Source organism: Oncorhynchus kisutch, linkage group LG24, assembly GCF_002021735.2.
Source record: "Oncorhynchus kisutch isolate 150728-3 linkage group LG24, Okis_V2, whole genome shotgun sequence".
Taxonomy (NCBI): Eukaryota; Metazoa; Chordata; class Actinopteri; order Salmoniformes; family Salmonidae; genus Oncorhynchus; species Oncorhynchus kisutch.
In genome coordinates this window covers 10411977-10437932 of record NC_034197.2, presented here as the reverse complement: position 1 = coordinate 10437932, position 25956 = coordinate 10411977, and the positions used below count along the sequence as shown (strand labels likewise).

At 43.4% G+C, this 25956-nt stretch overlaps 1 protein-coding gene across 8 annotated transcripts; it reads left to right on the top strand.

The window, feature by feature from the left end:
• Nucleotides 1–384: 384 nt before the first annotated feature.
• On the top strand, nucleotides 385–22817 carry LOC109869614 (arf-GAP with GTPase, ANK repeat and PH domain-containing protein 1). 8 transcript variants are annotated; one of them, XM_031804142.1, is made up of 18 exons: nucleotides 5687–8179; nucleotides 14938–14996; nucleotides 15119–15206; nucleotides 15340–15425; nucleotides 15676–15820; nucleotides 16036–16170; nucleotides 16406–16527; nucleotides 16933–17115; nucleotides 17410–17490; nucleotides 17592–17696; nucleotides 18311–18581; nucleotides 18734–18862; nucleotides 18991–19050; nucleotides 19389–19540; nucleotides 19822–19912; nucleotides 20263–20485; nucleotides 20762–21053; nucleotides 21251–22817. In XM_031804142.1, the coding sequence occupies exons 1-18, from the start codon at nucleotides 6955–6957 to the stop codon at nucleotides 21473–21475; spliced, it is 3672 nt and encodes a 1223-aa protein (XP_031660002.1). In that variant the 5' UTR covers nucleotides 5687–6954; the 3' UTR covers nucleotides 21476–22817. The 8 variants fall into 8 exon arrangements, with proteins under 8 accessions (XP_031660007.1, XP_020315459.1, XP_031660002.1 ...); XM_020459868.2 differs by having other exon boundaries at nucleotides 5690–8179; nucleotides 18731–18862; XM_031804147.1 differs by lacking the exons at nucleotides 5687–8179; nucleotides 18991–19050 and adding an exon at nucleotides 385–732 and having other exon boundaries at nucleotides 18731–18862; nucleotides 21251–22186.
• Nucleotides 22818–25956: the final 3139 nt, after the last annotated feature.

Sequence of the window (25956 nt, the reverse complement as noted above, 5' to 3'; positions counted from 1 at the left end):
ACAAGGAGAATGGCAACATAGTGCAGAGAGGGTTGAGAAAGAGAGAGACACAGGAGGCACACAAAGGCAGATGATTGTTATGTAAACATTAACTTACCCATGCATTGGCATTATGTCATGTACAGCAACACCAGCGACCAGCAACACGAGACAAGGAGAGGCTCTGATGCTGTCAGTGTTACTATAGGCTTGTTGTTGTGCCCTTATTGTGAACATAGAGATATCTATTAACACAAATACTTAATGCACCTATTGCACCTGAAATTGTATTGTTATGTAAAAGAAAATAGTATGACTTTTGAATCCGCAAAAATAACCTTTGCAGTTGTTAGTGTTGCCTAGAGCACATACGATTTGAAATAAGGAAGTCAGTTCAAAGCCATCAGAGGAAACTGAAACATGTTGCAATGAGAGCTCTGGTGTTTTGTGGTCTAGACTTTTGAGTGTACCTTTCTTCTGGGGGTATATTTTTGCATTTTAACGGTTCATTTGTGGAACGAAAAATAGTTCAAATGGGCTGAAAGCAACTCCATTCTTTACCCAGTTTATTTCAATCTACATACTTCAAGATGAATAGCAGCAACAAATTGGCTCAGTCAAGTGCCATAAGAGCAGAGGTGAAACGGCATGAATCCGTCCAGAACACAATCAACAAACTGTTCAAGCAGTTTGAGAGGGTTGGTGATCAGCAGCTCCGTTCTGGCCTGAAGGTTTACCTCCATAGTATTCAGGGTAAGCTCTCTTATCATCACAGCAGGTGCGAGCTTTGTTTGACACGAAATTAGAATGTGCAGTTTTGAATCAATTCCACGGTGTTACTGAATTCAAGTATAGCGTTTAAACCTGTGACTTAGATCACATTATAGGTTTGTATAATATCTTTCTTTCTACTGATTAGCCCATTTGAAGTCTTTCTCAGCTGTTATGCCTTGTGCATACCCCCTTCAAGTAAAGTATGATGTACCGTTGTTTGTGATGGAGGTGATGGTTTAATTTAAGGTCAAGACTGACCAGTTACCCAGAAATGTGTGTGCATCTCAAAACAACTGACTGCAGATCACGCTAAGATCAACCTCTTGACTTCCCCGGTGTTTGGCGCGTTCTTCCACACTCCTCTCTCTCTCACATTCAACATTTCCATTTGACTTTGTTTGTGTAGCTACTATTTAGTCTGAACACAGGGTTAGCAACAAGTTTCTGTGGCCATTACCATGGCAGCAGGGTTGTTCAACCCAAAACGCTGTCTGCCACCCTTCTTCTGTACCCTCAAAGCCACTTCCTCTCAGACCAAGACAGTTTCCTAGCACCTTAGTTTGCATGCGAATTCTGTCGCTTTCCGTCACTTCCTCCATCCTCCTTCCCACTCTTGCTTAGTTTCTTTCTTGATTTCACAGAGCGTCTTTGTTTTATTGTCGTTCACCTGCTATTCTGTTTTACTAATGAATGAGATGGCTGCCCTAAATCATACACAAAATTGAGTAGAGATGTTAAAAATAATTGTTCAACCTTTTCTCCCTTAGATCATCAATGTATTATTCAGTGAAAGATAGTAATTTAGTCACTCCCCTATTTGGCTGTGGGAGAAAGGTCACCAGAGTCCCTAATTAGTTGAGAGTCACTTGTGCTTTAAACATTTATTTAGCATAATTTATACATTTTGGCCAGCAATTGTTCCATGGCAGCCACGATCACAGACTCTGACTCTGACAGTCCACTCTGTGGTACCCATCTCATGGGCTCAATCCCAAATGGCACTCTATTCCCTACATAGAGCACTACTTTTGGCCAGAGCCCATAGTGTGCATTGCACCGGTGTTAGAGGCGGCATTTCTGTCAGGAATTGAATGGAAGTGAGTTGGATGAAGCGGATGATGGCCGCCGTGCCAAAAATAGGCTGACCAAAAAAACAGCGTGGGGAGAAGGAATGATGCTCCAGGGTGCCGAATGAAGCCATTTGAATTAGGATCTGTCACATGCAGCAGCTCTGTTCTCTGCAGCATGCCAACACAGTGGGAGAGTGGATGATTTCTGTAGAGAAAACAGATTAAAGGCCCAGTGCTGTAAAAAAAAAAAAAATCCTGTGTTTTATATATATTTCCACACTATGAGGATGGAACAATACTGTTAAATTGTGAGAATTATGATAATGCCCTCTTAGTGTAAGACCCGTTTAAAAAGACTGCCTGTTTTGACGGGATGTAGTTTTGACATCACTAGACAGTAAATTGGTTAATAGTCCAATAAGAAAGAGAGTTCCAAACCTCTGACAATAACAGCTAGTTTTCCCCTCCCCACTTAGATCACTCCCTGACAGTCCTTGCAAAATTATTGCTTGAACAATGTATCTTGCTAGGAAGCTATTTTTGTTCAAATAAGGTACTTAATTGTTACTCAGAAATGATTTGATATTGAGAGAAAAACGGCTGCAATGGGCCTTTTAAAGGGGACCAGGGATGGCTCACAGCAAAGATGGAATACCCAGCTAGCACATAACGTTCTGAGAACCACAGGTTTCTTAAAGCTTGGTGAGAACGTGTTTTGATTTCTTAATTTAACCTTTATTTAACTAGGCAAGTCAGTTAAGAACAAATTCTTATTTACAATGACGGCCTAGGAACAGTGGGTTAACTGCCCTGTTCAGGGGCAGAATGACAGATTTTTACCTTGTCAGCTCAGGGATTTGATCTAGCAACCTTTTGGTTAGTGGCTTAACACTCTACCTGCCGCCCTATGGTTATTTTGCATACATCCTTCCCGCAACTTTCTGGGAGTAGTTAAGGATAGTTGCTTGGCTTTGGAACATTCTCAGCACATTTAAGGAGCTTGACAAACAAAACATTATTTTCTTGGTATTTCATTGCTTTAACAGAACTTTTCCTAAAAGTTCAAACATGGTTAATGGTTAAACAAACATTTCATTTCAATTTTGGTAATGTTCTAGGGACGTTCTCCAACTGGTTTGACATTGGGAATGCTCTCAAATAGTTCATAGAATGTTGAGAAACAATGTTTTTCTGTGGGAATTTCAGTACTTCAACATAACGTTTCCTACCGGTTTCCTCGTGGTTCTATTGAAAGTCATATTCTCAAATTGTTCTGAGAACATAAAGAAAACTTTAGTAACGTTAAGAGAGCATTCGAAGAATGTTATTTAAAAACAGGTACATTCCATTCTCAGCATTGTTTCCTTTGAAATGGGGTCTGTTTGAATAGACAAAAATAAACAGATTTGTATGCATAAAACAACATGGCATGCTAGCTCCATCCTGGTGGTGCAGTGGACTGATTCCATTGATAGAGAACAGAAGATTATAGGTTTGAATCTCACTGATGCCATGTCACAATAAAAAAATGCATGCCTATGCATGATTTACTGCCCAAGTAAATGAATTACCATGTGTCCTATCTGTGCTTGGAGTTTAAAAAACTTTTACCCCAAATAAGCTAGCAGTGTTATTAAAAGTCTTATTGAAACATTCATTGAAAGTTTTAAGGAAGTTATTCAAAAACCTCAAACTGATCTATATGTTCCATTCTCAGAGCGTTAATAAAACCTCCCTGGAAAACGTTAAAGGAACCAGAGTAAAAGTTCTCAGAACCTCCCTAAAACCAATGTGAAACCAAAAATATACGTTCCCACAACTTACAAGGAACCAAATGTGCTAGCTGGGTAATAAATAAAAATATCATCCATGCTGTACTGCAGCGCCAGCTGTGCCACCAGAGACTCTGGGTTCGCGCCCAGGCTCTGTCGTAACCGGCCGCGACCGGGAGGTCCGTGGGGCGACGCACAATTGGCCTAGCGTCGTCTGGGTTAGGGAGGGGTTGGCCAGTAGGGATATCCTTGTCTCATCGCGCACCAGCGACTCCTGTGGCGGGCCGGGCGCAGTGCGCGCTAACCAAGGTTGCCAGGTGCACAGTGTTTCCTCCGACACATTGGTGCGGCTGGCTTCCGGGTTGGATGCGCGCTGTGTTACGCAGCAGTGCGGCTTGGTTGGGTTGCGTATCGGAGGACGCATGACTTTCAACCTTCGTCTCTCCCGAGCCCGTACGGGAGTTGTAGCGATGAGACAAGATAGTAGCTACTAAAAACAATGGGATACCACGAAATTGGGGAGAAAACGGGGTAAAATGTAAAAAATATATGTACATATCATCCAGCCTCAACACTGCCCTCTGTCAGTGTCCATCTGACTCCCTCTGTGTGTGAGTGTGTGTGTGTGTGTCTGTGTGTGTCAGAGAGAGAGAGCCCACGTGTCTGACAGTCCTTGCCTTGAGCAACCGGATTCTTCATCTCAGATCTGTGGGTGTCTATATCAGATTCATCAAGAGACAGAAAGATATGCAAACCTCTTACATGTAAGCACAGAAATGGAACACTAAAAATATGATTTTATATGTTCTGCAGGAGTTCACACATAAATTGACCTGCTCTCCAAAAATAACATTGTGTGTTAGCCCTAAGGTGGATGTACCAGTCACATTCATTCAGTGCACTTCCTCTGTGTTTGAGACTGCATCATGTTGTTCCTGGGCTGTGTTTTACTCCTTAAGCTAAATGCTGTCAGGGTCTTTTGTATTCAGTGTGAGTCTGGTCAAGGCCCCCTCAGTGACTGGAAGCGGGTTAGAGGGAGGGGAAGTAGGTGGGAGCAGGTGGGTAAGTCAGATGTTATGTATTTGGATGTCAGCAGGGAGAGACTGAGATATGAGTCTAGTGTATGTGAAGATTCTACACCTAAACAACCCTCACAAAACTGTACGTGGTTTTACAAAGAGAACCCATAAAATGTATGGTTTTTTAAAATCTGAAATTTGTAACATTTAGATAGAGATGTATTATGGCATTAACGAGTCGGATATAGAACATTTTCAATTTTTCTTATTTGAATGTAATGTGTAATGATCTTATTGATATCCAATATGTTCTCACCCTCACATCTACCAATGAACATATATCCTGTATATGGTAGAGAAGGCTACAGGTCAATGCATTCACACACACACACACACACACACACACACACACACACACACACACACACACACACACACACACACACACACACACACACACACACACACACACACACACACACACACACACACACACAGACACACAGACACACACACACACACACACACAAACACACACACACACACACAAACACACACACAATTAAGATACAGAGATAGAGATCCTCTGCTGATAGAGTAGGAAAGGAGCTAGGATAATACCACTGGAGCCAGGAAGATCCTAAAACGTTAGTAACAGGCCAGCTCAGCATCTTGAGTAAAGACTGAGGGGGGGGGGGGGGGTACTGATGATAACTCTAACACTGAGTGGCTGTGACGGATCTTGATGAAGCTGCTGCAGCTGTGCAATGAGAACAGACAAGGGAAAGGAGAAGGAGAAAAATAAAGCAGTCGCTATTTTCCTTCCTCTCCACCATCCCTCGTTCTACTCCACCGTCACTCTTGATTACCCTCTCCCACACCTCTTTCATTATTCTTTCTCTGTCTCTCTGCCCCTGATCTCCCCTCCTCTGGTATCTCCTGCCTTCTTTCACCAGGTCCAGCTTCTCTGAGCTTTTACCACCAGTCTTTTCATCTACGCCTCATCACCTCCACATTCATAACAGGGAGAGAGAAAGACAGAGAGAGAGAGAGAGAGAGAGAGAGAGAGAGAGAGAGAGAGAGAGAGAGAGAGAGAGAGAGAGAGAGAGACAGAGAGAGAGGGGAGGGGAGGGGGAGTGACAAGCAATGAAGAGCAGGAACAGCACACAGTCTGCCTGCTGAGAGGGAAAGAGACAGAGGGGGAGATATGATAGAAACAGGGTTTTCCTTCTCTGTTTGGTTTGGCGCTCACACAAGAAGGAGGATCAAGATGAGGGATTGAGGAGGAGGGATTGAGAAGATTCCTCTCTGTATCCATACTATCCGGGTACCAGCTTTGCGACTGTTTATTTCCAGCTCATGTCGAACATGATTTGTCTGTATTGCAGAGCGATTCAGAGCCAGAGACGTTCAGTGTTCAGCACGGAGGCTTAGCTCAGCCTCCCAGGCTCGTGGTACTACTGACATGCCCAGTGCCTGACACACTTGAAAGACACAGGGACCGAGGGTGAGAGGCGTGATGGTGGCCGGGCGCTGTGACTCGGTCATGCATCTTCAGATCTCTGCCTCCGATTGGATCCTATTGTCTTTTTCTTCCTGATCGACATCACGTCGGATCACTGTCCTGTCTGTCTCTCTCGCTTTGACCACAACCCTTCTCTGATTGAGTAGAGGCTCCTGTCAGAACACATGGCTGAAGAGGATAAACCAATGGTCTGTATGGCTGTGAGGATAATTTTCCTATCTTTTTTTCAACATGGGAATATTCAAACACTTCACATTTTCTTGACACTTGATCGACAGTTGCAGTGAGATAGACTATATTGTGACTTGGAGCGGATTTTGTTTTTTCTGATTTGCGTTTTACATCAAATATGGGACATGGAGTTGAACACCATTCGAGATGGAGGAGCGGCAACACAACGCAAATAAGGTCAAGTGAATAATTGAATCCACCTATATTTACACTGCTGCTGTTTTTTACCATAGCATGTTTTTGGTTAACACAACTGCATGAATTTCAGATATTTGTGGGCAATTTCTTTTGTATTTTTCTACATTCCATGACAATGGATGGAAGATTAAGTGAAACACTGACATTGGATGACTGGAATCCTAAATCTAAAAGCAGAGAAGAGGGAAAGTGAATAAATACATCTGAAAGTGGGTAGCAGTTCTGTTCCAAACCCCTGAGGAGATACTTCATCTCTCTCTCTCTCTCTCTCTCTCTCTCTCTGAGTTTGCTCCCAGCTGCTGTCATTTTCCTTTGAGGATCAGAATTTCAAAGCTTGTCAGTCATCGACCCATGTCAGTGTCAGCTCTTTCTGAATTTCTCTGTCTATGGTGTGTCTACCAAAGCCTGATCACATGAGCCGAGCCGACACGCTGCACCAGCGCACCACCTACCTCATCTCCCTCACCCTGGTCAAGGTAGAGGCTGTGGAAGAACATGGAGGGGAGCAGGCCAGGTCAATCACCCAGGGGAGGGAGGCTGGGGATGGGGCTGGGGTGGAGACGGGACAGCCCTGCTCCCCAGAGGACAACCAGGCAGATGTTGCTGTCCTGGAGGGTGGAAAAGTTAGTGAACTCAAGAAGGAGGAGAGGAAATCACCCAGTATCCCCTCGAGAGACGAGGAACCTTTTGTGGGCGATGTTCCTCCTAAAAAAAGTGACGAGTTACCAGACGGAGACAATGGTATTATCTCTTCTGCGGTTGACAATGTCAAGACTGAAACATTAACGAGTGGAGAGGATGCAGCAGGGGAGAAAGAGGACAACCGGACGACAACAGTCACCTCAAAAGTGATAACATGCAGCACAGCTACACCGCAGACCTCAACATCCGTGGCGGTAGCAGTCGACCCCAACCGCACCCCGACCGGGAGCAGTATCCCTGTACGCACGGGAGGTCAGCATCCAGGGTCCGTGCTCAAAGCCCACAGCCCATTGGCCAGCCCTGTGACCAGCCGCCGGGAGGCCAAGCGAAGCCCCTCGGCATCCCAGAGCCTGGGTAGCAGAGACGGCAGAATCCCAACCCGGTCCCCTGGTCTCTGTCGGGCCTCCTGGGCTGAGAGTGGTGAGGGTCGGGCCAGATCTCAGGGTCAGGGATGTAGGGTTGAAGCTGGAGATGGAGCGGGGAATCAAGAACAAGTGACTGATGAAGCTGGGGACAAAGCTGGCACACAGGAGGGAAGAGGAGGAGCGGTTGCAAAACGAGACAATCCCAGGATGGAGAGGCTGAAGAACAGTTCCGCTTCTCTACCTGCTCCGGTCACTCTAGTCCCCAAGCCCCCACGCAGGGGCTACAGCTGTACCTTGGATGACACTGACCCTAACAGCCAGGCAGAGGACCTCTGTGTGGGCAGAGAGAACAGCCAGATGCAGCCTGGTCCCCACAACCAGCAGGGACAAAAGGGCTCTGCTCGAGATCGTAAGATGCTCAAGTTCATCAGTGGGATCTTCACCAAAAGCAGCAGCCCTGTTTCTGTCTCAGCCACCACTTCCTCTAACACAGCAACACTTCCCCCTGTCTGCAATATACAGAGAGAGTCCAGTGAGGAGGACGGTAGGACATCGCAAGCACACACGCAAGCACACACACACACACACACACACAAACAATGCACTCTTTTATGTTGGAATTATCAAACAATAAGGGTCACACGATGACACCACCCCCGTGTCTCAGACCAATAGCCTCTCCTCACCTCCTCCCACACTCACAGCATTCACGAAAATGAAGCAGAGTCCCTTCCGACTCTCTCACACGCACGCACACAAACACTGCTCTAAGGGTTGAAATACTTTATATACAGATCAAGAGCAAATGTCTGTCTGCTGCTATTCGACCATCATAGTAACTAGACAGTCAAAGAGGAATCAATTGAGTATCCATTTTATTCTAGTCCCGTATTTCATCCGTATGCCGAGGAATCCATTTGTAATGGAGGGAAGGGAATGAGCTATTCTGAGAGCCTCGCATACATTTGATATTGAGCTCATAATAAAAGGGATGTCACGTGTCTGCGATGTTTAACTTAGAGCCACGTGTGACTGTAAAACCATGATAGAAAGTCTTTTGATCTCTGAGCTGACAATAGTGGACAGTTTTAATCTAATTCCCTTCTGAATGGAACGGGGGATGATTTCACGCAGCCTGAAGGGGTAATCTCTCCACGGCGGAGCTACACTGTGTGTTCGTCCCAAAATGGGACCCTATTCCATATTTAGTGCACCCATTGGGCTCTGGTTAAAAGTAGTGCACTAAATAGGAAATCGGGTGCCATTTGGGACAGCGCCACTGTTTAACTCTCATAATGATCCTAATGATTAAAGCCAGAACTACAGTATATATTATGGATATACAGCTCTGGTTAAAGCACAGGCTGTGGCAGCAGGCTGACAGCATGGCACCATGACTATCTGTTATTTTGATGTATTGCTTTGGCGGCTGTTTCTTTTCCGTCTCCAAAACTGGAGCGGTTCAAGGGAAATTTGACAATATGAACACCCTCTGGGAAAGTGCAATTACAGCCAATATCCTTAATCCGTATCTTTGACGTTCCGCCCACTCAATGCCTGACTATTCCTCCACAAATATCTCTCTCTCTCTCTCTCTCTCTTCCCTGCACTTCATGTTTTCAACCATCTGACATTCTAAGGTCTATGAATAATAAATGTGCCCTATTTGTGTGACAAGTTGATAAAACATCCGAACGCCTTGTCATTTCATCTGCCTCTGACCAACAACAACAAAAACATGTCACTTAAATCATTACCCATTTATATGGTCAAGGTCAATAACATGCCAGCATTATTATGGTCTGTGGACTGTATTGACAAGCGGTTTCACTGATATGTGCCTGCAGCCTGTGTTAAATGTGAGTTTGAACTGGTTTTATGTATGCTTGCTCAATATAAGTATGTGCCTAAAGTGTCTGTATATTATTCATGCTGTTACACATGCATGTGTTCTGTGTCTGGTCACGTATGTGTTCTCTGGGCAAAAGCAGAATCAGTCTAGTGGGGTCTGGAGGAAAGGTTACCATAGCAACATGGGTAGGGAAATGTATGTTATGGGTGTGTTGCACAACAGAGAGAGAGAGAGAGAGAGAGACATGAAACGGAGGCGAAGAGTGAGACTTTTGATGTTCCTAAAACATAATGGAAGGGTAGTGCACCGGAAGGGTCCTTTGAATCTAAGTGACACGTGACAGTTGTTTTCATACAGTTCTAAGAGGGAGTCTCGATATTCAGCTTTATACGGAGTGTGTTGCAGGCAGCTGTCTAAGGATCATGCTGTCTAATTGCTTTGGCAACATCTCTCATGTGGCCTGGCACATAAAGAGCCCTTTGACTGGGGATGAATTCAGATGGAGTCAAGTTCATCTCTTATCCGAGTGTTCATTTGAGAGACTGGAGAGCTGCCCGCAGTGGTAGCTTGTGTAAAAGCCCTTTTTCTCCTCCCCATCTTTTACTTGCCCTATCTTCTCTGCACTCATTGTGCATCTGTATGGGGATGCATCTGTGAGGGGCTCGTCCGATGGTCTGTAGCCATGATTCAGATCAGTACCAGGTGGCTGTGAGGTAGAACGGTCTGTCCCTGGAACCCACAACAGCAACACAGAGGCACTCAGCACCCTGCTCTCTCCCTCTCTCTCATCACAGAGCCACAGCTGTGGACAGTGGGCAGAGACAACTGGGGGTCTGGGGGTGTGTGCGTCACATCGCATTGGGGGCATGTCACCTCTCTGGCCCAGCAGGGACAGTGGCAGCGTGGCACAGCTCTGTGTCAGCTGACCGTGACTGTGTGTGTGGTGTTACCTCCCTGACCGTGACAAGAGTGCGTGTGGGTGTCGTGTTCCACTGGGAGAGGACGAAGAACGCAGCAGTGTCACCGAACCTTCTCTCTGTCTTTGCAAAGGGAGTTCCCTGCTTCAGACACCTTTAGACACTTTGATCCTTTGCGAAACCAGATGCCGTGACGGGCAGCTTCAGCATATAAAGGGCATTCTAGGAGAACAACACATGCTACTGCAAACCTCTGAGGGGCAGAGTGGATAAACTTTGAATTGAGAAACGAGTTAAATCCAGTAGTTGATATTACAGTTAAAGGTTGCTTTCATCAGAAACAGAATCAGAATAACCTTAATTCACCAAATACACTGAACAAAAATATAAATGCAACATGCAACAATTGAAAATATTACAACTCATATAGTTGTAACTCATATAGTAATGAGTTACAACTCATATAATGAAATCAGTCAATGTAAATAAATAAATGAGTGGAAAAAATGATCTATGGATTTCACATGACTGGAAATACAGATATCAAATCAAATCAAATTTTTTTGCAGATAGTCCGGGTAGCCATTTTGATTACCTGATATGCATTCCCAGTCAGATATGCATCTGTTGATCAGATATACCTTAAAAAAATATCAAGGCATGGATCAGAAAACCAGTCAGTATCTGGTGTGACCTCACGTAGCACGACACATCTCCTGCGCATAGAGTTGATCAGGCTGTTGATTGTGGTGTCCCACTGATTTCTTCAACGGCTGTGCGAAGTTGTTGGATATTGACAGGAACTGGAACAAGCGGTTGTACACATCGATCCAGAGCATCGCCAACATGCTCAATGGGTCAGTGGGTGAGTCTGGTGAGTATGCCGGCTATGGAAGAGCTGGGACAATTTCAGCATCCAGGAATTGTGTACAGATCCTTGGGACATGGGGCCGTACATAATCATGTGGAAAACATGAGGTGATGGCGGCGGATGAATGGCGCAACAACGGGCCTCAGGATCTCGCCACGGTATCTATGTGCATTCAAATTGCCATCGATAAAATGTAATTGTGTTTGTTGTCTGTAGCTTATGCCTGCCCATACCATAACCCCACCATGGAGCATTCTGTTCACAAGGTTGACAGCAGCAAACCGCTCACCCACACGACGTCATACACGCTGTCTGCCATCTGCCCGGTACAGTTGAAACCAGGATTAATCCGTGAACAGCGCACTTCTCCAGCGTGCCAGTGGCCATTGGAGGTGAGCATTTGGATTCAGGTCAAGACCCTGGTGACGCGTATTTTGACCATTTTTCTTTGGTTGTGAAAACCCACAGTTTCATCAGCTGTCTGCGTGGCTGGTCTCAGATTCACCTGGTCTCAGGTGAAGAAGCCGGATGTGGAGGTTCTGGGTTGGCGTAGTTACACCTGGTTTGCGGTTGTGAAGCAGGTTGGATGTACTGCCAAAATCTCTAAAATGACTTTGGAGCGGCTTATGGCAGAGAAATGAACATTACATTCTTTGGCAACAACTCTAGTGGACATTCTTGCAGTCAGCCTGCCAATTGCACACTAGGTCAAAGTTTGAGACATCTGTGGCATTGTGTTGTGTTACAAAACTGCACATTTTAGAGTGGCCTGTTATGGCTCCCAGCACAAGGTGCACCTGTGTAATGATCATGCTGTTTCATCAGCTTCTTGATATGCCACATCTGTTAGGTGGATGGATTATCTTGGTAAAGGAGAAATGCTCACTGACAGGGATGTAGGCAAATTAGTGCACAACATTTGAGAGACATAAGCTTCTTTTTTTGTGCGTATGGAACCATGGGACCAACTCTTTATATGTTGTGTTTATATTTTTGTTCATTATACATTTGCATGTGCAGGAATTTGACTTGGTGAAATGGGGCTGCCACAACAAACAGAATATACAGACAGGCGATAAACAGGATATGCAGACAACATACATTATGCAGAAGCAGAGCTTATACAAATCCACATGCAGTATGTGGATTCATGAAGGGTGTCTGGCTACCACACAGTTATAATTCACAGAGCAGTAATTTATCGCTGTTCCTGTCCAAGGCCGTTATGATTTGTGATTTTTCAAATTAGAATCCCCATTAGCTAACGCCATAACATTAGTTAATCTTCCTGGGGTCCAACACCAATTAATAAGACATTACAAACCATTGCAAATTAAGACTTTACAAACATTTAACAAGTAGACAATACAGACATCTAAAATACCTGACAGGAAACACAATTAGTTGATTCTTTCTATTTCCTGTCCAGTCATATGGTCTAACGCATTACTGTTATTTAATTTGCTTTCTTGAAGGTGGATTAACTTTTTGCCTGAGAAATATGGATTGGTAATGAGTTCCATTCAGCTATGGCTCTATATAAAACTGTAGATTTAAGGCGATTTGTTCTTTGCTTGGGTTGTCTTCGATGCCCTGAATTTACCTGTCTCGTTTGGTGGTTATGCATGTTGCTAGTATGTACTAACTGGCCTGAAAAGTACTGTGGTTTTTTGAAAAATACAACATTCTTAACGAAAATCAGAAGCCCTGGATAGTAATTTGTTTTCAACGTGAAGCCATGAGAGATTCTGATGCATTTGGATAGTATTCAAACGGATAGAGCAATGAGATAATTTGGCAGCCCTGTTTTGAGCCATTTGGAGCTTTTTTTGATATCTTTCTTTGCTGTAGATGACCATATAACTGGACAGTACTCTAAGTGTGATAGGACCAGGGATTGACCATATAACTGGACAGTACTCTAAGTGTGATAGGACCAGGGATTGAATCACCCGATTCAGAGTGCTAGATGTTATATACTCTGAACATTTTATTGTAACAGCAATTCCCTTACCCATCTTAATAACAATACTATCTATGTGTTCTGACCATGATAAAGCTGCGTCCAACCTAGTAGTTAGTATTTTTAATTTGCTCTACATGCGTTCTATCCATTGAGAAATTCAATTGGGTATCATCAGCAAGCATGTATCTTGAACTAAATACAATACATTTAGTTTTCAAAATGTTCAACACAAATTTGTTCATATCAACCCACTCATACACCACCATCTGTTAGCTCATTACATTCTGATGCTTGCGCTATACATTTGTAGGGTCATCGGCAAACATTACCACTCTTGCTTTGTTCATTACTGAAGGTAAATCAGTAGTAAAGATAGAGTAGAGAGGTGGGCCTAGGCAGCTTCCTTGAGGAACACCACAATGTATATCTTTACTATTGGAAAAGCTACCATTAAGAACACTTTTTGCCTTCTCCTGGATAGATAGCTTTATATCCAGGATAGAGCTGCTGACTTGAAACCATAACATTTGAGTTTACCTAGGAACAGTTCATGATCAATTACATCAAAATCAGCACTGAAATTTAGCAACTAATTTACCAACTAACTTCCTGTCATCCATCCTCTTTAACCAATCACCTGTCATTTGTGCTAAGGCCGTACTCATAGAATACCCTTCTTTGTTTGCATGCTGGAAACCCGTTATCAGACCATTACATGAGAAATAATCCTTGATTTGTACAGATAATTTTTTTCTCCAATAATTAGGACTATTAGGACCAGTGAATGCAGATTTTTGTATCCTTAGGTAGTGGAATAGTGGCTCCTGAGTGGCGCTGCAGTCTAAGGCACTGCATCTCAGTGCTAGAGGCGTCACTACCGACCCTGGTTCGATTCCAGGCTGTATCACAACCGGCCGTGATTGGGAGTCCCATAGGGCGGCGCACAATTGGCCAAGGGTCATCCTGGTTAGGGTATGGCCGGGGTAGGCCGTCATTGTAAATAAGAATTTGTTCTTAACTGACTTGCTTAGTTAAATAAAGATTACATTTAAAAAATAACCACTGCTTGGTGAAATTCGAACATGCATTGCCTCTCCTTCATGATACAATCTTTTATAAGGGTATATGACATGGAGCCATCAGTTGGAATCATAGCATCCCTCAGCCTGTCCACTTTGCCTGTAAAATATTCATTAAAGTAGATTGCGATATCGTGTGGTTTTGTAATAAATATACCCTCTGATTCAACAAAAGAGGCAGACATGTTTGAATTCCTACCCATAATAGCTTTCAACATTCCCCACAGTTTTTTCCCCATCACCCTTTACTTCATCAATGTTGTGCTTATAGAAACCCTTCTTTCATTTGTTTAGCTTGGTCACAAGATTTCTTAATTTACAATAACTTTACTTATCAAATGGAGTGCCAGATTTATCTGATGCTTTTTTGGCATCATAACGTTGAATTATTAAATTTCTCAGCTCATCATCAATCCATGGGGCACCGTTTGACCTCACAGTTCATTTTCTTAAAGGGGCGTGCTTAACAGCTATATTCATAAATCATTTCATAAGCAAACATAGTGAGGATGATCCTGAAATGTCACTAAGATATTCCCCTAGCATTATATACATTATTATCTCTCTCTCTCTCTCTCTCTCTCTCTCTCTCTATCTCTCCCTTTGTCCCCAAGCAGCTAGTTGTGCAAATAGTCAAGAGTGGACCCTGAGTCGATCCATCCCAGAGCTCCGTGTGGTAAGACAAATCCATCCTCATGAAAGGTCATTTGAAAGGGAAGTTAGATAGAGCTTCAGGGAAACTACCACATCAGTGAAGACAGGTTGTGTGTGTTTCCTAACATTTTTTTATCTGTGCAGGGGCTGCTGGGAAGTCTTCAGAGTGGCAGGTCAGCATTGGTAAATAGATACATAACAGGGAGCTATCTTCCTCTAGAGAAGATTGAAGGTAAGTGTGAAAAACTCCTCTATCTTGTCCTCTTCGTCCTATATACCGAACAACTCTGCAGTCCTACCATTTTATCTTTCATGAATCTCTTGACACACAGTAACTAACCTCTGCTCTACTGTTCCATTGTCAGGGGGGAGGTATAAGAAGGAGGTGTTGGTAGATGGACAGAACCATCTACTACTAATCAGGGAGGAGGCTGCGCTTCCTGATGCACAGGTGTGTTTTTGTGTGTGTCTGTACCCTCTGAACCATACAGCCTTGTTGTTATCCATGTGCAAGAATGTGTCACTGTAGCACCAGAGACACAGAAAGATTGATTAATAGAATTCACTGAATTACATTGGATTAGTTGGTCAAAATCCATTCTATTTTTTTTGTGGGATATTTAACCAATACTGCTACCGCTGACTCGTTCTGCATTCTTATCCCTCTCTCTCTCCCTATCCTATCAAATCTCTGTCTCCAGTTCAGCAGCTGGGTGGATGCAGTGGTCCTTGTATTCAGTCTGGAGAATGAGGCCAGCTTCCAGGAGGTGTACAAACTTTACAGCCAACTCAACACACTCCGAAATCCCACTGCCGAAATCCCACTGGTTGTGGTTGGGACACAAGGTAATGTCCTCAGGATGCAGGAATGGATGGGGTGGATTAAGGCCATTCATTATAATGGGCATGTAACAGACAGAGGTCCATTATAGATGTGCTGCAGATCACACCGGAAACAGTGAGTGCTTGTTTGTTTATTTGGATTCCAATGATCTGTTACTCTAGCAGCGTAAAGTGTTCATGACCTCATCTGTCTCTGTTTGTTGTTCTCTACCCTGTAGACAAAATCAGCAGTACCAACCCGCGCGTGATTGAGGACATACGTGCCCGGCAGCTATGTGTTGATGTGAGGCACTGTGTGTTCTATGAGACTTGTGCCACCTATGGGCTCAACGTGGACCGGGTTTTTCAGGAGGGTAAGTCAACTGACATTGAGTACATTGGTGTCAGCAGTGGGATCCAAAAGGCACAGGCACATTGTTAATGTGCCAACACAATACAGAATTTCAGTCCTACTTTAAACACAAACATTCAGTCTTCATAAATCGATGCTTCACAAATCATTCCACTTAACAATGCAGTTCACATGCCGGTCAAAAGAACATCATTGGCGATTCGTGCCTTCTTACTGATCTTGCTCTGTCCTCTCAGCTGCCCAGAAGATAGTCACACAGAAAAAGCAGTCTGCCCTACTGGCCTCCTGTAAGTCTCTTCCCAACTCCCCCAGTCACTCTGGGGGCTCCACACCTGGGTCAACATCCTTCCCTGGACAGGTAACATGCTTCAAACTGTTCACATCTGTATTTTCCCCATGGCTTATCTCATCTGTGTTGTTGACAGGAAAATCAATACTGTAGTGCAGTTAGACCCACAGGTGGATAACAGCCGTGGTGTTGTAGCTTCTCCTATATGAGCATTTGACTTGAGCTGCGGCTAAATACTGTACACGTGGTTTTTAGTTCATTTGGGGGATAAAAGGAGGCCATTCATGGATTCAAAGAATGGTTCAAAACGGTTGAGAACCTCTGTTGTAGGATTTATCCTAGTAGATTTCAAGTGTACTCCAGAAGGAAGAACACTGTGTCAATTGTCTGTTTGCCTCGTTTACTGTTTCATCTCATTTGTCCACTTCACCCCATCCCGCTGTCCCCCTATCTGTTCTCCCCTCTCCCTCTCAGGCTAGTAATGGAGGACTGAGTAGTAACTACCCCTCCTCCCTACCCTCTACCCCTGTGATCAGCCATAGAGAGCTGCGGGGTGGGGCGGGGACGGGGGTTGGGGCGGGGGGAGAGGGGGGCGGCAGTGTCACCTCCTCGGGGTCCCTGAGAAACGTCCCTCAACGACGGACCTCCCTGTTCAAGGTCAGTTACTGTTCTCCGAATCTCTGCTGGTCAAAACTAGAAGACGCTTTCATCAGTGGAACAATGTCCCAAAGAGCCATACAATTCAAGCAAACACATTTCAAACGAGAGCTGTAAAATACATTTTACAATTGTAGATATAGTAGTCGTTACACGGTTTGTTTTCTCTTCTTCATCCATCATGTAGTCCCTCATCTCACTACATGGGTCTGTCCTGTAAACTTGTGTCAATCCGTCTTTATACCTGTCACACTCTCATCTCAAACTCTATTTACTTGGTACGACTTCTCTCAGAACCGTCGAGGCAGTGGCAGTGAAAAGAATGTTGACCCTAAAGGTGACTTGGGCAGTGGCCGGGCTATCACTATCAAACAGGTCAGTGTGACACACACACTGGATACCGTGTGTAATGAATAAGCTAGTTCTATTGTATCTTCGGTAATAGAAGGGAACATTAATCCCATTGTTTGTAACAGAGTATCCTATGGAAGCGGAGTGGGAGCTCGCTGAACAAAGAGTGGAAGAAGAAATATGTCACTCTGTCCAGCAACGGCACGCTGGGCTATCACTCGAGCGTCAATGTAAGTCGCAACATAATCAAACCAGATCAACATCAGTAATATCTCATTTGAGTTATAACACTTTGTCTTAAAATTGACTTTTGATAAAAGAATCCACTGTGTTGTGAACTTAAATACACAGTAACATTGCAATATTAGTCCAGTGATATTCAGCACATCAACCTAGTCATGGGAATGATTTTGGCGGTGTTTGCAGTTGATGTTACTCTTCAATAACACAGACCCCAAAGCAAATCAGGGGGAGAGAAATAGGTTTATTCAAAAGAGGACAAATCATAAATGTTATGCTGAGAAGCAGATGTTAATTCTTCCCTGTCCTCAATGATTCTCCACAGAACAAAGGGGCAGGATGTCATTTATAAATCCCAACCCTAGCCTGTGGTTGACCAATTAGAATTCCTTGCAGTAAAATTATAGTATCCTGTTTCAGGCTCAATGTATAAACGATTTGGATCAAGAAAAACTTGACACCTGTAGCTATGAGTCCAGGACTGAAATTCCTACACAGATTCTAAACAGATGTTGAACTGAAAAACAACTATTTCCATTTATTGTTAATTCCCTATTGACCTCTAGTCCTCTGCGTTGTGTATTATCTTACAATATTCTTACAGCGGTTCCAGGACTACATGCCGAATGCTCACGCTAAAGAGATCGACCTATTGCGTGTCACAGTGAAGGTTCCAGGGAAACGCCCACCCAGGGCTGTCCCCCCTTGTGGCCCCTCCCCCTCCCCTGGCCTCACCGACGTAGTCAAAGACACTGGGGCCACGGAGAGCACAGGCCTTGTGCCCGTAGAGGAACAGGCTGGGGCATTGCCTCCTCCAGCAGACAGTGGGGTAAAATGCTGTCCATCGTCACTGTCCAGCAAGTCACACAGTTCTGGTATGTCAGAAAGCCCTTTTTGTGTTCCATTTTTATTCATAATAATGGGTTTCTACTATACAGTATGCCAATGTGGCCTTTGGAGCATGTTAGAACCAGAGCTGCAAGCACATAACAGTGTTTTATTTGTCCTTGTACCCCAATGTCAGAAGCTATTGAAGGAGTGACCAGTCTCCCTTTTGGAAAAGACGGTCAATCCTCTCCAATGATTGACAGAAAGAAGAAAACAAGGAAGAAGAGTATGAACCAGAAAGGAGACACAGCCATTGGACAGGCTGAAGGTGAGCTCTGGGGCCTCCTGCTGTACATCTCTGCCAGATTATTCTGCACTATTTATATCTTTCTCTTATTACTCTTATTTTCCTTCTCCTCCTCTCCTGCTTGTCTGGGCTAACCTGTCGCCCTGCAGCAAAGCGCAAAATGTGGAAATTAAAAAGCTTTGGTAGCTTGAGAAATATTAACAAGACAGGTAACGAGGAACATGAGCAGCTGGATCACTGAATCGTCCAGTGTCTTGGTTGTCTGTTTGTCAAGTCACTGTTTACCTGCATTGCACATTCGGATCGAAACTGTGATTGGTAAAGCTCATTATTTGTTTGCCTTATGACTACCAAGCTGTTCGCCCTTTTGTCACCCCATTGCATGCCTGTTGCCTGCTCTGCAAACATATCATGGTGGCACAGTGAGTCTGTTTGTATGTTGTAATTGTCATATATGTCAAATAAGTGTTTAACAGGGTTCAAACTTACTAAAATATATGTTGCATTTCCCCCCCTCCCCTGCATTTTTACCAACCTATCTTTGTAGATGAGGAGAATGTTGACTTCATCATCGTGTCCAGCACGGGGCAGACATGGCACTTTGAGGCCCAGACTCTAGAGGAAAGAGATGCCTGGGTGGCGGCCATAGAGAGCCAGATCCTCGCCAGCCTGCAGTCCTGTGAGAGCCTTAGGAACAAGGCAAGGACCACAATGCACTGGCCTGGGCAGCACCTTAACATTTACAATGCCCTTCTTTACATGTATTTGTCATTATTTGTGTGTGTAGGCCTACAGCGTAATAATGTCTGATAGTATATAAATGTTCCTTCTGAATTTCTGTTCTGTACTTGGGGAGGGGAGATTCCACCATTTGTCTGTGTAGTGACAGGAATCACTGCCCAAGGTGCTGATCTCTGTCTAGTGACGTAGGCAGCCACATGCACTTCATTCCCAGGAAATGGGTGTGTGTTCTTTTATAGGCACGGAGGAGCAGCCAGAGTGAGGCAGTAGCAATACAGGCCATCCGCAATGCCAAGGGCAACAGCCTCTGTGTGGACTGCGAAGCACCAAGTGGGTTTCTAGGCTCTCTCTGTCTTTATCTACATTGTTATGGGTCATGGCTAGAAGGGATCCAGCTTTTGTAAAATTCACATCAGATTTGACTTTTTGTAGCAGGCTAGGAGAACTTATGCAGCAGGTTAGGAGAATTAACATAGCAGGTTAGGATAATTAAGTTAAGCTTAGGAAAAGGGTTAAGGTTAGCAAATTGCAAAAAAACAACTTTTTGATGTGACTTTGACAAAAGCTGGATCCCTTCTAGCAATGACCCTTGTTATGGACATCAATTAGATTACGTTAGATGCAGACTGCGCTCGTTTTACCTCACATCCTGTGCTCTGGTTTGTCTGTCCTTCATCCAGACCCCACATGGGCCAGTCTCAACCTGGGTGCGTTGATCTGCATTGAGTGTTCAGGGATCCACCGTAACCTGGGGACACACCTATCGAGGGTCCGCTCTCTGGACTTGGATGACTGGCCTCGGGAGCTTACCCAGGTTCTGACCGCCATCGGCAACCACCTGGCCAATAGCATCTGGGAGAGCCACACCCAGGGCAGACACAAACCCACCCCGAACGCCACACGGTGAGGGCTCTGTTTGAATGTAATAGACAGGGAACATCTGTAAACCTTACTAGATTTTTAGGTTTCGTGAGAGCTCAAAAGAAAAGCCCTTCTTTTTGTCCAATAAAAAAACATTCTTAGACTAAAATAAGATTGAAATGATTGCATCCAATAATGTGTTGCAGTAAATCAAATGGAAGGTACTGTATATTGTCACAGAGAGCGCTCTCCTGATCCATGAAGAGTTGCCATGGTAACTCATGGTCACTCATCTGTATGTTCGGGTCTCTCTCACAGGGAGGAGAGAGAATCATGGATCCGTGCCAAATACGAGCAACGGATGTTTGTGGCACCCCTGCCTGCTCCAAGCTCCACAGGCCCAGGGGACACTGCTATGTCTGTGTGTCTGCTGTCAGCGGTGACAGAAAGGGACCTGCCCAGGTTCCTACTACTCCTGGCCCACAGCAACAAGGACCAGATCAACACTGCCCTGTCCACCGGAGGAGCACCCTCCCATACACAGCCTCACACTGCCCTGCACGCTGCCTGTCAGCTGGGGGATGTGGTCATGACACAGCTGCTAGTCTGGGTAAGCCCCTTGTCTGGACAAATTATTTCCTATCTTTCCCAAGCACTGGAAGTACTTTGTTAGCCTTTTGCCCAAGTCAAGTGACTTCAAATGAGCATAATGTATTCATTAATTCAACACATTCTCAATGATTATACTTTTTGGTAATTTTATACAGAATGTAAATGGTGAATTGTTCAATCTCTCTCTCCTTGCAGTATGGAAGTGATGTGAAGGCCAGCGATCCCCAGGGCCAGACAGCCCTGACCATGGCCAGAAAGACTGGGAGCAAAGAGTGCGCTGACATCCTGCTGCAACATGGCTGTCCTAACGAGGTCTCCCCCGTCTCCCCCACTGGACCCACGCTTGGTCTCTCCCGTAGATCTAGCACTGCCAGCCTCAGCAGCCTGGGTCGTACCAATTCCAGGAGAAGGGTTTCGTAGCTTTAAGAGGCCATGGTAGCAAATATACAAGGGCTGGTGGAAAAAAAGCAAATAACTATGGATGTAGTGTTTAGTGATGAGCGATTAGTGCTTTTTGAGGTCGTTTCGGTTTAATTATTTAAACACGGTTTGCGATTTTGATTATTTAATTGCTTTACATTAAATGCACTATGCATTATGTGGGTCAAACTGTAACACAGACTAAAACAATTAATAAAAGTCCCATGATGGTAGTGACTTCCCATTACTGCTTACCACTGATTAACCATCATTTATTCACATTACTTTACTTTAATAAAATAACATTTATTTTATTTGATGAATATTTTTTCATTGCAAGTCATCATTTCATCTCTATAGAGCTGCTGCCAATGCTGTCTGACAAATTTACTATTTTTTAGTTCTTTAAAGTAAATAAGGCATACTTTTATGACTGCTGAATACCAACAATCCATTTTAGCTCAAGTAATTTCAGGTAGATACCTCATGAAGCAATAGCTGTTCTCACCTCACACGATTGAGCATTCTTCTCTCTTCCCTAGCAGGAGTAAAAGAAACAGTCCAGACAAGTAGATGCGCAATGGATTGTGGTTATTGTAGTTAATTATCACGTTTTATGGCTAAACTATGTAGAATATTGGCCTGTTGGAAACTACAACATCGCACAGTTCAGGCGGGATCTGATTTAGCTCCAGAGAAATTGTACAATGTGTGCAGTGGGGTCACAAAAAAATAACAACGAAATTAAATTCAAACAATGTCGGTAAATTAGTTGTTTAAAAAACTAAAAATAACCGACATTTCGGTTAATCGGTCAGCACTAGTAATGTTGAAAGTGAGGAAGGCAACAATAACATAAATAAAATACAAAAGTAAAGCACAGAAAGACAACATATCAAACGTCTAAGGAGCAATATTCATTCCATTTATTGAAGGCAAATGTATTGCTGAAATTGTGAATGTTGTCTGTTTACAATTATTGAAACAAATTAGAAAATAGGTGGGTTAACTGTGATAAACTATTTATATCTAATTAGATTATACATTTTGCCTTTGTTTAAAAATATTGAGAAATAATGCTGATGTATAATCCATACAATGTTTTTGTAATATATATTGTACGTATGTAAGCCTGTAGGAACACATAGGAATTGTTTGTAAGCATGCAGGGTAAAAGTTACAATTCAAAAAATGGACTGCATTTGTTTCTATATGATTTTCAGAGTACTTTAATCTGACTTCTATTTTCTATTTGTTACAATGTATCTATTTGTCATCCCTGTTGGTCTCTGTTTCAATTTGAAACTTTCATGAGCTGTGTAAGTAAACTAAATTAAATGACTTTGTGTGGCCCTCTGGTTTTTTTAAATTTTATTTTACCTTTATTTAACTAGGCAAGTCAGTTAAGAACAGATTCTTATTTTCAATGGAGGGCAGGTGCGATGAGGTGAGATCAGGTGGGACCATTTTAGCCAACGAGAGGGCAGATACGTGTGTGAACAACAGGCCATAGACATAGATAGAGGACTTTGTATGTGTGCGATTATAGCATCTGTGACAGCATGGGCAATGCCATTGAGGCCATCTCCATTTTAAAGTAGTCAACTGGATGGAGATTTCTATTAGTTGGATGAAGAATGAAGAAGAAAATTAACTACTTTAAAATGGAGTCACAGATGCTATAAGGGCTTGATTTTGACTTAGGAAATGACGCTGTGTTGTTTACGAGCGTCTTTCCTATGCACTTGTCAGTAGTTAATATTCAGACTTACCTTGTGCAGGTGCATAACAGGCTTTGCAGGCGTGGTTCCCTTGCACGCTGAATTCATGTAATTCAACAGCTGAACAGTAACAGTTTAACCTGTTATCTCATATGTCTTACCACCATGATATATAGGCCTAAGGCCGAGACAATAAGAAGACACTGTGGCAGAATAAATTCAACCTCACCTTTGTTTCATCACAAAACCAGAGAGCAACCTCTGTCCAGTGAATTCCACAAAGCATATTGCATGTAACAAACAGTTACATGACCTACAGCATGGTCAATCAAGTTAATGTTTCTGACATTTTTGGACTACTAAACATCTATTCATTTAGAACACTGGAGAGTTACCACAAGTCACAAAGAAAACTGGAGCTGCCTCCACTATTCCAGCACCTTCAACTTCAACATCATTAAATTACCCATGCTTAGTCTAATACAATGACAACTAAAAGATTCCAAATACAATTTAGTCCAATCAACGTCAGCTAAATATCATGTGGTACTGACTCCTCTGTGTGTGTGTGTGTGTGTGTGTGTGTGTGTGTGTGTGTGTGCACGTGCGCGTAAGTAGAAAAGACATGTTGACTCACCCCACTTGTAGAGAAATGCCAATGCCATCCTTTTTTCTTTCATTTTGCCGAAACAGTCTATAACTTTGTCATAGAGAACAAGCTTTTAGTTTTTGTTGTTCCAAGCTAGCCTGGCTAAAATTATTTCTTGCTGACCTTACGTCCTTTCATGGGCAATGATTAGCCATCTAGTTAACATTATCCTACTACTACACCTAGCTACACATTGATCTTCCATCCTTTCAGGACAGATGCACAATGTTTGAATTTATGATTGGATCAGAATTCCCATTAAATCATTGGCCAGTATGGAGAATTAAGTGCAAATCCCTATCTCGGTCCATGGCTAATTTAGAAAATTGACATTTTTAGCTAACTAGCTAGCCACCAGAGGACAACAATGCAACAATTCAATTTTTTTCTGTCAATGATGTTTGGCTTGATTGGTGTGAAGCCAAATCCAAACTGGCTTCCCTTGACACTTTTTTGGTGTGAATATGTCTTATCTGTACACACCTCCACCACACCTTAATTTCTTAGCACTCCACCCAGAACCAGAACTGTGGGAAGTAGTTTGGGGTTGGGGGTGCTGCGATTTTTTTTTTGGGGGGGGGGGGGGCAGGACAATTCACAGTTGAGCTCACTCAGTTTAGCGCAACGCTGATGGGCTATTATTGCATACATGTTATCAGATCCTCGCTGGCTTCCCTTGCATTCAATGCTGCAGGCATTGAACAATATCATACCCTTTTTGACCAGACAGCATCAGATAGATGGGCTACACATACAGAGACAGAGGGACGATGTTTTGCTCGCTCGGATGCTTTCTCCAGTGAGAAACACAAAGAGACAAAATATAAAATAATGTATGTTCTTTTATTTTTTTTCTTAGTAAAGTTTTTGGGGAAGCCTGGCTTCCATTGGAATCCATGAATACATGCCACTGCTGCTGAAAACCCTCCCACTTGCTGGCCAATATAATTTTTGTCAAATTATTTGCAGCCTGGACTCCTAGACTAGAGTAAATGTAAATGTAAATGCTAGATACTGAAATTAGTATGATATGTTATGTTGGTATGGTTACATAAGAGAGATGGTTACTCAAGGCAAAAAAGCGAAAGTACTTTTAAGTTACTTTGCAACTACTTAGCCTGTTAGCTAACCTTTCCCCTAGCCTTAACCCTTTTAGCTAACCCTTCCCCTGATTTTAACCTAACTCCTAAAGACTTAACACTAACCTTAACCCCTAGCCTAGTTAACGTTAGCCACCTAGCTAGAATTTGTAACATATCATACTTTTTGCATATTCATAACATATTTTGCAAATTTGTAACTTATTGTAATGAAACAGCAGGGAGCAGGTCTCGAACCCTCGACCTTTGAGCCCGAGGTCCGGCACGCTATCGACTGTGCCGCAAAAACATGCTCGTGCGGCAGAGTCGATTTCCGCGCTTATAAACCCAGGGTCGTTACACTATTATACGAATTGTAATTCATAACATATCATATGAAATGGCTGATGGACTTCCACAAATGAATACATACCATACGAAACGTAACATATCACATTAAATTAAGTGTCTCGGATTTATGCAGAGAATAATAGGAAATGCTTATAGACCAGGTTGATTTTCAGGTAAGGAAAATATGTATGAATGATAAAAACAGGTTTGGATAGCCTTTACTCTTGAAATATGTTGATGAATTAAGAATACAGTGTCACGCCCTGATCTGTTTCACCTGTCCCTGTGATTGTCTCCACCCCCTCCAGGTGTCGCTTATTTTCCCCAGTATATTTACCCCTGTGTCGGTTCGTCTTGTATGTTTTCCAACAGTTTTCCCCTTTCTCCTGCTTTTTGCTTTTCTCCTTTTTTGTGGCAGGGCATTTCAACCCTGCCACAAAAGGACCAGCTGACATCATGTCGGTGATTCTCTCGTTAACACAGGTGTGAGTGTTGACGAGGACAAGGCTGGAGATCACTCTATCATCATGATTGAGTTCGAATAACAGACTGGAAGCTTCAAAATGAGGGTGCTGCTTGGAATCATTGTTCTTCCTCTGTCATCCATGGTTACCGGCAAGGAAACACGTGCCGTCATCATTGCTTTGAACAAAAAGGGCTTCACAGGCAAGGATATTGCTG